Below are 16,122 nucleotides of genomic sequence, written 5' to 3'. Positions count from 1 at the left end.
TGGTTTTATTGTGATCTCCTGCAAGGATTGCTGCACGTACGAAAGGCGGCACGATTACCACTGTGGGGTTAAGGCCCTGCGAGGCCGTCACGTGGGGCACTGTTTATTTAAAGCTGAAGTTGCCCTTTAAAGACGGCCATTAGCACTTTGTAGCTGTCTGCAAGGCTGGACATGCCGTCCTTGGCTAGTGCTGCCAGTGCATTAGTGGGGCGAGGGTCTGGAGGACGCGGTGTGCCACACACCAGCTTTACACCCCATGTATCAACAGATTAAATGCAAAAGCTGTCAGTCTTTGTTCAGTGTGACACATTGCTAGCATAGGCGAGATGTCCTGGCAGTAACACTCTCCGGTCCGTTATAGTGGGATTTGTGTTTTTTATTTATTTTCTCCAGGAAAGGAAACTTTGCACTATAAAGTGTTGATCCATCTTGATCATTCTGATTAGTTTTCCATACGAGAGGTGCCGTGTCACCGTGTACTTGTATACGGAGCGATCAGTCTGCTTTAAGAGGCTGGATGTGTCTATTGGGTCACAGGGCACATTATACATCTTCAAGGTGTTGTCCAGGATATCCTTGATTTTATTTTTATTTTTAATACTGCCCCCTCACTGCCAGACCTTGCTTCCTGCCAGTCAGTCCCTGGCTGTGCACCAGCTTTTTATTATATATTGTTTGGCGGTTCTGGTCTAATTATTTCGTGCGTTGTACATATGAAGGGGGGGGGGGGGGTGGCTTCCTCAGTTTGGGCTGCGCATTGCTGCCAGTCTGCCCAAGAATTTTAAATGGAGTATACTATATCTGGATCCTACGCTGCCCTTTGTCTAATAGTGTAGGTTCCAATCTGTAGAAGCCACCTTGCCGTTAGTAGATGGGCCCGACACAAAAATGTGCACAAAGAGCTTGCAATTTTCATATATTGTAAGTATAGCAGTAATGCCACTCAGCGTAATCCATGTTTCCAGGGTGCTGCATATACTGTTTGCATTTGCATGTCAGCCATGGTGGCATGCACCTGCACTTTATTATATATTGTTTAAAGCTGCTGGTCTATTATTTTTTTTATTTTTTTTGCCCCGGTTGTCTTTTACTGCGCTTTGGTTCCCACGTGTAAACTTCTGGAACATACGGGGTCACGTGCGCCACTGCGGCCAAGGACTGGTGTCAGTGGCAACATGTTCCCAAGCGACATATCACTGCTCACACCAGTCATTGGCTGTAGCAGCGCACGTGACCCCTATGCGTGCCAAAAATATGGATGAGGGCGCTCAAGACAGACTAGAACCAAGCGATGAGGTATGCTTCTCTTCAAAGGGCTGGTTCGGAGGGGGTGGACAACAGAGGTTGACAGAGAATATTCTGGGCTGGTAGGACCTTTAACGAAACAAGGGTCCTCAGGGCTGGTCTCCTGTGGCAATAAAGTGATGATAGGTGGTTTTTTTATTTATTTATTTTTTATTTATTTTTTTAGGCCAGGACTGGAAAATTCCAGGAAGGTGGGGGTAAAAAATAAAAATAAACAATTATATTTACTCCACCCGTCCCGGCTGGTATAGAGGTCACCGCTGCTTTTCTTCTTGCTGATGTCCTGACACACCAGGAAATGACCGTGAATGCTTCTCAGCCAATCACTGTCTGCAGCCGTGACAGTCTCAACCATTATTGGCAATCCCAGCCATTTCCTCCTGTGTCAGGGGTCAACAGGAAGTAAAGATCAGCGAGGACCTCAGCACCCCCAGAACCTCAGCGGAGGAGGGTGGTTGAAAGAAGTATACGTTTTGTTTTATTTTCACGGTGTGCAGTCCTGTTGCAGATTTTCTGTCGCATGACCGTACCCCTCCTATTGCACTCTATAATGGACGGGTTAGGACCTGTCGCTGCTCTTCATCCTCTGGCACATTTCATATAGTAGCACTATAGCATGAGGCCTCTGGAGCGACGTGAGGAATAAGAATGTAAATGTGAGGGTTTGATGCCCTTTGCTCCGTTCTTTAGATGCTTTTGTGCTAGCAGCGGATCGTACTTCACTTTTATGGCTTTTTTTCTCTTTTCCCTTGTACTGTATACCAAAGAAATGCTGTAAACCTGTCCGCCCGGTCTTGTCCAAGGAGTATTTCTCCCTACATGCTGACGTGTAGAGTACCTCCATTCATTGTAAGTAAGGTAAAAGAGCATTTCTCCTGAAAATCAGTATGGTAGCTTTAAAAAGATGTCCTTAAAGGGGTTCTCCGGGAATTATGAAAATACTTAAATATTACTTCATAATGAATATATTCCCAAATACCTTTCATTAGTTATAATGGCTCATTTTGTCTGGGGAGCAATTATTAGGGGAAACAAAATAGCCGCCATCCTATTAGTACATATAAAACCTGTCCTAATTACACAGGAGGACAAGTTACTTCACAACACTGAGCTAAAGAGCTGCCTCATCATCCTCATTGCCCTACTGGTCAGAGATTATGATCCTGAATACAGCTGATAAGAACTTTAGCCGAATCTCTGGGGAATTTAGTACAGAGGATGGACAGGACAGACTGTGGCTGTGGTAATGGAGACTTCATACTGCTGCTGCTCATTTAGCCATACCCCACAATCCTGTCATGTCTCCTCATCATCTCCTTTCCCACAGAGTTTCACCTGTATTCCGGATCATAATCCCTGACAAGCAGAGAGGAGGATGAGGCAGCTCTTTAGCTCAGTGTTGTGAAGTAACTTGTCCTCCTGGGTGATTAGGACAGGTTTTGTGTGTACTAATAGGACGGTGGCCATTTTGTTTCTCCTAATGATGGCTCCCTAGACAAAACTAGCAATTATAACTCATGAAAGGTATTTGGGAATATATTTATCATAAAGTAATATTTAAATAAATTAATTTTCTTAATTCCCGGAGAACCCCTTTTAATATGTACCTGTCCTGCCAGGTGAACTAGTTTATTCCTAATGGCCTCCATCACAGCTTCAATACTTCAGGTAACCAAACTAGGGACTTTCACATTGTATATCTCCTACCTTGATGATCAAGAATGGACCATAGGATCCACAAGGGCCTCGTGATCATCATTTTATTGCAAATCCCAAACTTTTTTTTAATCTACATCAGGATATGATCAATAGGGGTCTGAGTCCATCACTCTTCTGGATCAGCTGTCTGAAGAGGTCTCGGCACTGCAGCCACTTCCTAGACCAGTGATGTCATGTTCATTGGTCACATATCCTCAATTAAATGGGCCTGGGCCGCAAGAGCAGCCATAATACTGTGCTTGGTTTGCTGTGGTACACTCTAAGAGTGCTGCACCGAGCGGCATAGGTGTCAGGAGCCTGGCCCCTACTGGTCTGATGTTGATGACCTCTCCTGATTGACAGGACCAGGCAGGGTAAATGTGATCACACCTGTCAGTGTGGCAGTTGCAGAGAAAGCAGAGCGTCTAGGTGTAACGTCAACGCCCCCGTTGCTCTTAGAGCCTCATTTGCATATATGAAAACATCATTTTTCTCAGCAATGCGGACACATATGTACATGGGACCAACACAGATGCCTTCAGCTGCCAAGTGCACATGTAACAGGTCAGCCAGTGTCATAGGTACAAATCTGCTGACAGATGCCCTTTAAAGGGGTTGTTGGGGCTTTTAATGTTGATGACTTATCCTCAGGATAGGTCATCAATATCAGGTCGGCGGAGGTCCAACACCCGGAACCCATGCCCATGCCAATCCGCTGTATGAAGAGAAGGCACACGCTATAGACATAGCAGCAACGAGCAGGAAGAGAGACAGACCGCACGTGCACGCGGCACTTGCCTTCTCTTCATACAGCTGATTGTCGGGGGGTGCCAGGTATCAGACCCCTGCCGATGTGATATTGATAACCTATCCTGACGATGGGTCATCCATATTAAAAGCCTGGAAAATCCCTTTAAACCTCTGCACGTTCTATGCTTAGGACTCATGTGGGCAGTCTGATCAGTGACTGGCTGCCAACTGCATGCTAAAGCATGCGGGGAAGGCTGTCAGTTGACCTGTAGGGACAGCCCACATGACTCCCCAGAAAGTAGGACCGCCCACATGACTCCTAAACATAGAGCAGAGGATTGAATGCATCAATTGCAAGAATCTTTTCCTGCACGTCTCTATCTGCTCAGCTCCTCCTGCTCTATATGTAATACGCTGCCTGCAGATCCCTCGGGCATTGTCATGCTGGCAGTTTCTCTTTAATGACGGTTCCTCCTTTTGGTGGGGAGACGGCCTTCAGAAGCTCTGTGGGCCCCTTGGTTCTGCCGGCTGCTGCAGGGAGATCAGTGGTTGGGTGTTAGTCTGCCATAGGACATCAATCAGGGAGCGGCTGAACCTTTTCTCTCTTTAGGCTACATGCACATGAACGTTGGTAGTTTCCGTGTCCCATTATTTTTTTTGGGCGGATAGGATGCGGACCCATTAATTTCAATGGGTCGACAAAAAATACGGACAGCACAGCATGTGCTGTCCGCATCAGTATGTCTGTTCCGTAGCCCCGCAAAAAAATAAAATAAATAGAACATGTCCTATTCTTTATAGGGATTGTTACAATGGATCCGCAAAAAAAAAAAAAAAAAAACGGATCGCATACGGATGTCATCCGTTTATTTTATTTTTTTGCGGACTGCAAAACCCATACGGCCGTGTGCATGTAGCCTTACATGCAGCAGCATTTATCAGCGTGCGGCTCGTTTCCTTTATGTACATAGCTTCCCTTTGCCGTGTCATTCATGAGAACAGGAAGTGGGGGGTGCAGAAGAACAAGCAGATATGAAACCTCTTCTAAACGTGGCGGGAGGGTATATACACACGTGGCCTTGAAATGCTTTAGATCGGGGCTTGCAGAAATACTTGCAGATTTCCAGTTGCAGAAATTTCTGCAACAGATCTGCCCGGTGTTTCATCATTTAACTCCAGAGAATCTGGCTAGACCTGTTGTAGATCTGCATCCCCCTCCCCCTGATCTATAATCTCCAGCCACAGCCTTCTTGTCAGGTCGGGGTTGTACCTTTAAGACCTGTCTGAGGTTCAGGAAGCCTTGTTTGCTGAGCTGGATCACGTGGCACTTGCCCGCCGGGCTTCTTCTGCAAGCACGCCTCTCCTTTTAGTACCTTCTATTATTCAAATCCAACCTTTGCTCTCAGCAGCATCAGACTTTTGCCTCCTGCACAGAGACGTCTGGCAGACCCGGAGTACTTCTTTAAGAGAGCCTTGTTTTGAGCCGGCGTCAGCTGAGGAATCTCCCATAGGCTGGAATAACATTTAAAGGAATAATACGCTGTCAACCGGATTACACCTAATTTTTCTTTTTTTTTTTCTCTCGGTTAAATCGATGGATCCTGCAAACCCGCTCTGCAGTGAGTACAGTGCCTTACAATTATCAGCATCTGCCGTGACTAGAAATTACACATTTCCGTAACTCCTTTTTCCTGTGTGTATAATTACCGAATTACTTTCTAAAAGAGCAGTTCTTGTAAATCGTTCCTCCCTTTTAACCGTGAATTCTCATCGTTTTAAAGAGGACCCGTCGCCACTCCTGACGCGTCTACTTTCGTGCAGTATATATGACTAGTGAAATAAGCGTTGTTTCTTATAACTTTTGTCATTCCTCTGTTACTCCTTCTGGAAATTTTAGGAATTAATTGATTACTGGGTGTTATCACCTTCCTTGTCCAAGGGGTGTGTCCCTGCACAGCCTGACACTGGCAGCGCCGACTGGACAGTATCCAGGTGCGTAGGGACACACTCCCAAATGGTAACACCCAGTCGTCAATTTATTTAGGGATCTCTAAGTGGAGTAACGGAGGAATGGCACAACACAGGATGAGAATGACGATGTGAGGCAGAATGTGAGAACCAACAGGGGTTGTCTAAAATGTGGTTCATATGGAGCTGTACATACCGCTATGCCTGGTATTGCCGGCCATCGACATTCCCATGGCTGTTAATGATCTGCAATACCAGTCACAACCATAAACGAAGAGTGGCGCCTTTTGTAGCAAAAAAAAACCCAAAGAAAAAAAACTTTTTTTGTTGCTTTTTTGCTAATCCTGAACCCTCATCACCACCACCACCACCACCTTCACCCAGTATCATGCTCACAGTAGTCCAAGATAGGCAGTATGTAGGTTTCAACGTCTTATTGGCGCTCTCTTCCTATTGACAGTCCACCACCATAGACTACTCCCCATATCTGGACCCTGTGTGTGTGTGTGTAACGCTGGAGAAGCGAGGGTTAATGGCAGTCATGCCTGACTTTATAGGTTGTACCTCTATTGTTATTGAGCGCGGTATTAGTATTTCTAGGCGATTCCCATTCTCATACATCCACGTGTTATGTACTGGTAGTAACCCTTTCACTGCTGATCTTCTGCTGAGATGAGGTCATGGGATGAACAGAATGAGAGAGACGTGAGACACGTGGAGCCCCGCACGTGTGACGCCAGGGACCATTGGGGAGCCGGAACCTCTGAAGCCTCTTGGGTCAAGATTTTATATTCAGGCATTTCATATTTTGTCTACAGCACCGACGACCGCCTCGTCATGGGTGTACCTACCGGGGTGCATACATGGCTGATGCATTGGGCCCAACAGCTAAGGGTGGGCCCATGTCCCCTGACGTATAGCACACAGTGGATGATGACTTAAAGGATGAACAAACTGAATGTGGCCCTGTAACACAGTTTACTTTGGGGCCCGATATTTACCCCTGTCCCTTCTGTACAGCTTGATGCGTAATTCTTGAGAGTCAGATAAGTTTGTTTTTATTCCTATGCTGAGATGTCAGAATGTATACGGTGGCCCTTTTCATGTGAATTCTTATGCTACGATCCATGGCGCTCCCTGTCCCTGTGCCGGGACTTTGCGCTGCCCCCCCTGTCCCTGTGCCGGGACTTTGCGCTGCCCCCCCCCTGTCCCTGTGCCGGGACTTTGCGCCGCCCTCCCCTGTCCCTGTGCCGGGACTTTGCGCCGCCCTCCCCTGTCCCTGTGCCGGGACTTTGCGCCGCCCTCCCCTGTCCCTGTGCCGGGACTTTGCGCCGCCCTCCCCTGTCCCTGTGCCGGGACTTTGCGCCGCCCTCCCCTGTCCCTGTGCCGGGACTTTGCGCCGCCCTCCCCTGTCCCTGTGCCGGGACTTTGCGCCGCCCTCCCCTGTCCCTGTGCCGGGACTTTGCGCCGCCCTCCCCTGTCCCTGTGCCGGGACTTTGCGCCGCCCTCCCCTGTCCCTGTGCCGGGACTTTGCGCCGCCCTCCCCTGTCCCTGTGCCGGGACTTTGCGCCGCCCTCCCCTGTCCCTGTGCCGGGACTTTGCGCTGTCGTTCTTCCCCCCCATGTCCCTCGATGTGGCGGGGGTTATGTGGATAAGTTAGGGGTCTTTTTTTTTTAATGGTTTTTTTTTTTTTTTTTTTTTTTTTCAATGCAAATCCTGACTTTGGAGAAGTTTTTCATTATCTCTAAAATGCTTGGACAGAATTAAAGGTATTAGCAAAGGGAATATGACACCAGAAAATGACCTCCAAATTCAGATCATGTTTGTGTTTTTGTTTTTGTTTTTTTTGGCTGATTCCACTATTAAAAAAATAAAATTGTGCAGGCCTCACAATATGTTGAGATTTCCTGTTCTGTACAGGTAACTTTTCAGTAGCCATTTCATTATCCTCACAGGCAGCAGGATTACATTGACAGATATCACCTATATTTACAGATAAGGGCTCTTTCACACTTGCGTTCTTTTCTTCCGGCATAGAGTTCCGTCGTCGGGGCTCTATGCCGGAAGAATCCTGATCAGTTTTATCCTAATGCATTCTGAATGGAGAGAAATCCGTTCAGGATGCATCAGGATGTCTTCAGTTTCGGAACGGAACGTTTTTTGGCCGGAGAAAATACCGCAGCATGCTGCGCTTTTTGCTCCGGCCAAAAATCCGGAACACTTGCCGCAAGGCCGGATCCGGAATTAATGCCCATTGAAAGGCATTGATCCGGATCCGGGCTTAAGCTAAACGTCGTTTCGGTGCATTGCCGGACCCGACATTTAGCTTTTTCTGAATGGTTACCATGGCTCCCAGGACGCTAAAGTCCTGGCAGCCATGGTAAAGTGTAGTGGGGAGCAGTATACTTACCGTCCGTGCGGCTCCCCGGGCGCTCCAGAGTGACGTCAGGGCGCCCCAGGCGCATGGATGACGTGATCGCATGGATCACGTCATCCATGCGCATGGGGCGCTCTGACGTCATTCTGGAGCGCCCCGGGAGCCGCATGGACTGTAAGTATACCGCTCCCCCGCTCCCCGCTCCTACTATGGCAACCAGGACTTTAATAGCGTCCTGGGTGCCATAGTAACACTGAAAGCATTTGGAAGACTGTTCCGTCTTCAAATGCTTTCAGTACACTTGCGTTTTTCCGGATCCGGAGTGTAATTCCGGCAAGTGGAGTACATGCCGGATCCGGACAACGCAAGTGTGAAAGAGGCCTAAGACAAGCTCCACCATTTACAATAGGTGACATCACAGGCTTATCTTCTCCCTCCTGACCTCTGTGCAGGATGCCTACAAAGGCCTCCTATTTTTGTTGGAGGACGTATCCTCTCAAAGGCGCTCGCACCGTTCCTGGCAGCCGGGAGAATGTGCAGCACAATGTAGCTTCACGTGACATGGAGCCAAAGCAGAGAAATATTGTAGGTATCCTGAGAAGATCAGCACGGTGGCCACGGGGGCAAAGGAGAACACGTAACGAGACATGGATAAGAGGAGTTGTAAAAAGGCCATCTGGCGCAGGAATGTGGGGGAGTGGCCCCAGATTTAAGCAGGCGATGATGGCACGGCTATTTAAAGGCCATTCCAGGCAAGCTATGCCCTGATCTGCATTTCTCACGTCGGTTTAATAACTCTGGTGCTGGAATGTCTTGTTTGAATGTTTTATGACATAAGAGAAATGTGCTGTACAGTAAGGGTACGTTCACGAAATGTGCATGTAAATCACAACACCCATTGCTGATTTTCTTCCTGTGTGGACATGCTCTGGTGTCCAACACGGCTGGATTTCTGGCCGCGGCTATCCCATTCATTTCTATGTGATTACCGCTACTCGGCAATCCCTGTGCAACCAGGGTAGCCCTAGCCTTAGCCCCATTAGATGGTCCTAATCCAGCGCCCATGAAAATTGCTCCAAGACGTGCAGCTTTCTAAGAAACTACGCCGCAATGGGATGTGGATTTTAGGCAGAGTTTTTGGGTTTTAATACATTTCAAAAATCCCCTGGATGAACCCACCCCAATGTTGGTCACATTTTAAAGGGGTTCTGAACCCGGACATATCCCCTTCTTCCCCTAGGCAGCCCCTCTGATTGGAACATCGGAGCATTTCACTCACCGATGCTCTCCCTTGCCCTGCGCTGAATCGTGCAGGGCAAGGGCTTTTTGATTAGATCCGGTGACTTACTTGGTCTCTACTAGGCGGAGGGGACGTCACCAGGCACTAATGGGCATGCTTTAGAGCTGCCCTAGCCTGCTTTACTAAAATCCCACCCATTAGTGCTGGCTACGTCACCGGCAACACTGCTAGGCGGAAACCTCCACCTAGCGGTGTAAAATGTAAACCAAAAAGCCCATGAAATGCTCCGAGGCTAGAGGCTGTTTCAGGGAGAGAGCTGCAGCAGAAAGACACGCCCCCTGAGCTGCCAGGCTGTTAGAAAGGTATCGCCATGTACTATATGATGTCTGATTTTAATTTTTTACATCAATCATGGCATAACCCCTTAACCCTTGGCAAGGAACACAGATGGAGCGTCTCTCATTCGGGAGTAGTCAACTTTTTTTATGCAGTACATGAACAGACAATTGCTTTCAGTGGGCCCTATGTAATGCTTCATTATGCCAATGGTGGCGCTGCAGGAAAACGTAATGGTTGCAGAAACGTCTCACCCCAGGTTGCACTTTAGCAGGATGCCCTGTGTGACCCTTCTAATACAAAGGGATTGCCATAAACAGACAACCCATTTAAAGGGGTTACCCCATGATTAATCTGAAAAATCAGACATCATATAGTACTTGACAATCTTTCTAACAAAGCTAGAACCAGCCCTGTACCTCACATGGATCCAGAGATCTCCCCCTTCATTGCTCCAATTATTCTGATAGATTTATATCAAGCTGGCAGCTTAGGATATGCCCGTGAGAAAGGTCACACCCCCTTTCTGCTACAACTGGTGACAGATGAAGGATAGACCTGAGCACGTGCTTCTATCTGAGTGAACAGGACAGAGATATTGGAAAAAGAGCAAACAGCAGGTGGCGCTATACAGATGGATTTCGGTGAATAACTGTTGATATAAGACATTTTAAATTGCATTCAATTACAAAAGTATTCATATCCAGGTGCTGGTTTGAAATATGTAGAATATTTTTCTTGGGACAACCCCTTTTTATTATCATGGCTTGTTAATTGGCAACTTAACCACCTAACCGGCCAGCTCCAGCAGTGGGAAAAGTCGCTAACTGGAGGGGGGAGGGCTGCTTTAGATGTTGCTATCTCCTGAATGGTACCAGCTAAAAACATGCAACTGGTCTTGTTTGAAAGCTGACATTCCAAGCTTCCAGACAATGCCAGAACAGCTATACGTTTTGGACAGGGGAAGATATCACTGATAGAAATCGGGATGCTGTGAATGCAGCTGAAAGTGAACGTAACGGCAGGTTTTACCCGCGATTATTACCGACTCGATTTCTAAAAGCGATTTCTCCTCTGTTGCTTCGACTTTAGCTGGAATGTCAGCTTTCAAACAAGACCGGGTGCATGTTTCTAGCTGCTACCATTCAGGAGATAGCAGCATCTAAAGCAGCCCTCCCCTCTAAAGTTAGCTACTTTTCCTACTGCCCCAGCTGGACTCTGGCAAAACGGGTAGTTAAAGGGGTATTCTGGTTGGTTAAAGGTATCCTGTATCTACAGGATAGGGGTTAACTATTAGATCAGTGGGGGTCCTCCAATAAAAATGAATGGAATGGCCGCTTTGTTCTTTTCAGGGAGACTGCAGGGGAGTACCGGGCCCCCGTTCTCTTGTCCTGTAGATAGGAGATAACTAGCCAACCGGAATGCCCCTTTAAGAATAAAATGGAGCAGACGTAGCACAGGGCAGACCTGACGAGGAGCAGTTAGCTATGCACCAGGCTGCTGGATCTGATTATACTATTACGTAGCGCCAGAGCGATCGTGTGTGATCAGTTGTGACTCTGAAGGCGCTAGTATCTGTGCTGTACGTTCAGAGGAGCATATATTTGCTTTGTCTGCTTGGAAAGCCACTTCAGGCCTGTACCTCAGGGATAAGGAGTGGTCTGCACTTAAGAGGATGAGGTTTAAGCCTCCGACCTTGATTCAAATCCCGCTGTTTGCTTCTTTTTTTTTTTTTTTTTTTTAATCTTGTCAAGTTGGATTCCTCTGTGCGCCGCGGGCCGTAAATATTGGAATGTGTCTACAGATAGTATTAGGGAGCGTGCACAGCAGCAGCATCTTCACTAATAGTCATTGTGCTGAGCGTCTCCGGTGACTTTATCTTACTAATTCATTTTGCTGTTTACTACGCCTGTTACTGTTGACGAGTTTTACTCGTCTCCTCTAATAGTTTAATGTGCGGTTTGTTTAGACAGGATTTCAGGGAAATCTCATTGGAGCCACTTGTAGGATTTGTAATGGGGAATCCGCCCACGGAGGAGTCTGTGCTGGTTTTTACCTCTGGTTCTGCACTGACTATACCACAGGGCTCCATTGCAGAACTTAGATTTCCAAAGAATTTGAGATTTTGTATTTCAATATGGGGAAGAATATATCAAGAGCAGTACTTTATCAGTGTAGTGTTCATTCTGAACGCCAGATTTTTCAGTGTATTTTTATACCATACATACCGTAGCTAAATTCCCTGATTCCCTTCAGTACTTGATAACATTTTTGGCCTACAGCCACCACTAGAGGGAGCTCTATGCATAGGAAGTTATACAGTTACCATTTGAAATTATTGGCATCTGTAAAAATTTCTTTGCACAGAGCTCCAACTGGTGGTGGCTGCAGGAAAGAGCCACGTTTTCCTGGTCAGGAAGAAGGAGCCGATGTTCAGATGTGGAAACAGCTCAGGAGGATTTTAAGACCTGCTGTAGGTTTTGCTTACCTGCATCATACCATGTGAATTGTGGGTATTTCAATCTGCATGTGTAAGGGTATATTCACACACACACTGTGTGTATATGTGTGTGTGTATGTATATATGTATGTATGTGTGTGTGTATATATATATATATATATATATATATATATTCTGCAACTAAAATCCAGTCCCATGCATCTGTTTCTGGTACAAGCACACATGCAGATGAATGGGACAGTCTTAAATATGTCTGCGACAAGTGAAGTCTGCCACTTGTGAATGTGCCTCATCGGAGTTCCTGCTCATCCATTTTCTATTGAAGAGAAGTGTCCTTCTCTTGGTATTTTGTTGATCCCATTTGCTTGTTGTTTACTAGGCCTCAGGGAGACGCTGGTTTGTTCATCTGAGAAAGAACCAGTAGTCTCAGACCCTGTCACTAATCCTAGGGATTTTCAGGGTTACTAGGGCCTAGGTATCTGGTGTATGAATATTCCCACCTTCAGGGTCTATTCATACTGACAGAGGATTCAAGTCTAGGTTTAGGGTTTCCTAGGTGGTGACCTTTTCCCTAGCCTTGAGGCCTAGTGTCTGGTCATTTTCCTTCTGTTGTCATTCTGGTGTTCTTCCCTTCCCCCTACACTGTGACGGTGTCCCTTTTTTTTTGGATGGACAGTCCTTTTTGACCCTAGTCCTGCTTTGCTCTTTTTTGTAAGAGAAAACTATTGAAGTGTATAGATATTCAGTAAAAATTGATCTTTCACACAATGAACCATAAGTGGTCCTCCTTTGACCGTCCAAAAAGTTGGAATGTATGTGGACGTAAAATACAGAAATCTGATCATTTTAACTTCTAGTCAGGACGGCAAAAGATGATTTCCCGCAGACGTCATCAGAAACGCGCAGGCCTCTTATATGGCTTGGGATTCAGTGCTGACTCCACACTCTGAACATAGGGCACTATAGGCGGCATTATTACTTTCTTGCTGAGGCATGTATTTCCTATTTTTTTAAAAATATTTTTATATTGCTTCTGTAGCGCCACGGTTCTGCGGGGTTGTGCGCAGATTGTCATCGATCTCAGCCCATTGTCCTCAAATCTAACACATGAGAATTACATAGGAAGCCGAATAACAGGGAGTCTTTGTCACGTTCAAAACTAGTCCTCCAGTGCTGCTTTTCACCAGCGGTGGCGCTGCCAGAGAATTGAACACTTTTTTTTTTGCTGGGGTCCGCCACACTTTACAGCATGTGGTAAACCTATCCTTGGTGTTTCCAAAGTGGTGGCCGGGAAGGAGCTTCAACCCAGTGGCAGAGTACAGGTAAGTATGCTTCCCTCTACAGGTCCGGCCACCTGGTGGCGGTCTGGCCGAAAAGGCCCCTGAGGGGAACCATTCTACTATGGTGGCTCCCTTACTACATAGGCAGCCTCCAAAGTGATGCATAATTGGTCCTGTTAGTTGCTGAATGGACTTTCAGTTTTTTGGATGCCTCTGCACTTTTTTTTTGCAGTATATACCAATGTATTCTGGCATGACGGAGGCCAAAAAGACTCTTGGCTTCTGTAGAGTGACTAAAGGCCTATGGCTGCGTACCGCATATGTAGCGGGAGCGGGACCCTGTTGACAAGACTCGACGTGAACACAGCCTTACAAACATTGAAAAGTGTTGTGTAGCGTCTGTGGATTGGACTTGTGCTTCTCAGTTAGCAGTCCCCGATGAATCTATATTGGGACTGTGGCTTTGTGGACTAACGTTACACGGCCGTCGCTGTTTCACTTGGCTTTGGTGTCGCTTTTTTTTCTAGCGGTGTTGTGTCCCCCATCCTGGGCGACACCAGAGGCGGTAATCCATAATCTTACTATCTTTGTAGGTATGCAAAAACTCTTGACAGCTACTGACACCCACTCTGTGCGATGACAGACGAACAGCAGCGTCCTGCAGCCGGCACCACGGCACATCCTGCTGCCATCTGAGAGGCGAGGGGTTTCTACACCCATGGGACTGTGGATGGCAGAGGGCAAAGATCTGTGCTTCCTGTATCTGAACCTGCGCAACTAGGCCAGCCTGCAGAAATATCGTAGGGACGTGCCAAACAGCCATTCTCACCTATTGCATAATATGGGATTGTACTCTTTCATCAGCAGCAGGAACATTCCCATGATACGCATGTAGGAATGCAGAGGGTAAAAAAAAACGGAAGATTTAGGATGGATCCACTTGTATACTCTGCAGATTTTCCGCCGTGGATTTTTAACAAATCGTAGCTCCGCAGCCTTCTCCGTGTTTGCCAAGCACAGCGCGGTACATTGTATAGCGCCTGTGCTCTGTATCTCGCTCGGTTCCATTCTCTTCAACGGGGCTAAGCTGCGTCTAGGCTACGTGGCCGATAAACGTGTCGTGGCTGGCTTAGACATGCACTATTCAATGGCTGTGGCACTGACTAAGATTGCCGCGCATTAGGGACGAGCAAACCGTGCTTCGGATCATAGGTCTGAAGTCGCTTCGCTCAAAGTTTCGTTTTAAAGTTGTATGGAGATCTGTCTCTGTCCAGCAATAAAATGTATGGCCTCCGGCGAGGCGAAATTAGTTATTTCATTTTAAAACGGGTATCTGAAGTCGGCTTTGGTAGCGTAGCTGACTTCGGTACCAAGTTTTAAATGGTTTACAAGTTGAAAAATCAAATCGCAAGACTTCGGTGATGACGAATTTGCTTCGTACAGCATTAAAGGGGTATTCCCATCACAATGGGGGCATATCACTAGGATATGCCCCCATTGTCTTATAGGTGCGCGTCCCACCGATGTATAGAACGGAGCCCCGAAAGTGGTGGAGGACGCACTGCGCATGCGCAGCCGCCCTCCATTCATTTTCTAGGAGGCCGACGAAAATAGCCGAGCGCTGGTTCAGCTATTTCCGTTGAGCCCATAGAAGTGGATGGGAGTGGTGACTGGTCGTGTGCGGTGCGCTCCCATTCACTTCTATGGGGAGAGTGCTTGGTGGTGGCTGGACCGGAGTCCTCCAGCCACCAATTTGCGGGGTCCCATTCCCGATAGAGGTGCGGGTCCCTATCCTAGCGATATGCCCTCATTGACTGAGATGAGACGACCCCTTTTAAAACATTTTTTGGAGCAAAGCGACTTCAGACCTAGCATCCTAATCTCGCTTCGCTCATCCCTACTGCGCATGTGCTCTGCTGACTTTGCCAGTGGCATTGATTGCCTTTGATTGGAGCCACAGTGCATATGCCCTCCTGGAGCGGGTGTTCAGGGCCCCCATTTTAGGCCAAGCGTGCTCACATCTAAACCATTTTTTGCTTTCGTGGGTTTGGCTTTTGAACCAGGTCAGTATGTGTCTGAGATGACTACCTCGGCTGGTTATTATTTTTGCAGTAGAAATGGCAAACTGACTTTATCTTGGTCTTAGATGGCGGCAATAAACTTGCACCAAGAGCGTAGCACTGCAGTGGTTTGGCTTCCCTCCAAAGCAGGAGTGAAAGAGGGGTCGTCAGAAAGCAGGCAGAATAAGACCAAGATCTCAGGCGGTTCCTCTACTGTAAAACGTTTGGTCATCACTGATATCATTGTGTCCTAAGAGGGGCTTTTCCCCTTTTAATAGTAAGTTTAATAGTGTTGCCAAATAGTTTTCTTAGGCAAATATGAAAGTGAAGTGATGGTGGTTCTGGCTGTGAGGAGCTCTCGGGTGACTGATCGGAAGGCGTAGGATTTGTGCTCTTGTAATACTCAGGTATCTGTAAATAGAGCGTTACGTTCCAGCAGGTCGTGTGAGGACAGCGCGCTGTGTAGCCTCAGCTGAGACTGCGGCGCTTACCTCCTGCACTTGTCTGGGCTTCCTTCCTGCCTCTCTCAATGAAATGATTGCTATCTTTTCACATCTTCAAGGAAACTCTCTAGACTTCTATGACTTGACCCAGCGACGTACTGCTGCAGATATTGGGGTTCTCATAGTACCGTTAAAGTCCATCTG

At 47.1% G+C, this 16,122-nt stretch overlaps 1 protein-coding gene across 3 annotated transcripts in view; it reads left to right on the top strand.

Annotated features, from left to right (window-relative positions):
- EML4 (EMAP like 4) overlaps positions 1 to 16,122 on the top strand; it is a 162,354-nt gene that overhangs the window by 38,436 nt on the left and 107,796 nt on the right. Inside the window, exon 1 of one of the 3 annotated variants that reach the window (XM_040430355.1) lies at positions 5,172 to 5,372. The exons of the other annotated variants lie outside the window; for them this stretch is intronic. Within the exon in view, the coding sequence (XP_040286289.1) occupies positions 5,348 to 5,372 (25 nt within the window). The 5' untranslated portion in view covers positions 5,172 to 5,347. Of the gene's footprint in view, positions 1 to 5,171; positions 5,373 to 16,122 lie in introns of those variants that run through there. 3 annotated transcript variants of the gene reach the window in all.

This window comes from Bufo bufo, chromosome 4, assembly GCF_905171765.1.
Source record: "Bufo bufo chromosome 4, aBufBuf1.1, whole genome shotgun sequence".
NCBI classification, from domain to species: domain Eukaryota; kingdom Metazoa; phylum Chordata; class Amphibia; order Anura; family Bufonidae; genus Bufo; species Bufo bufo.
Note: the sequence above shows the minus strand (reverse complement) of the source record. Positions and strands in the feature narration are given on the sequence as shown.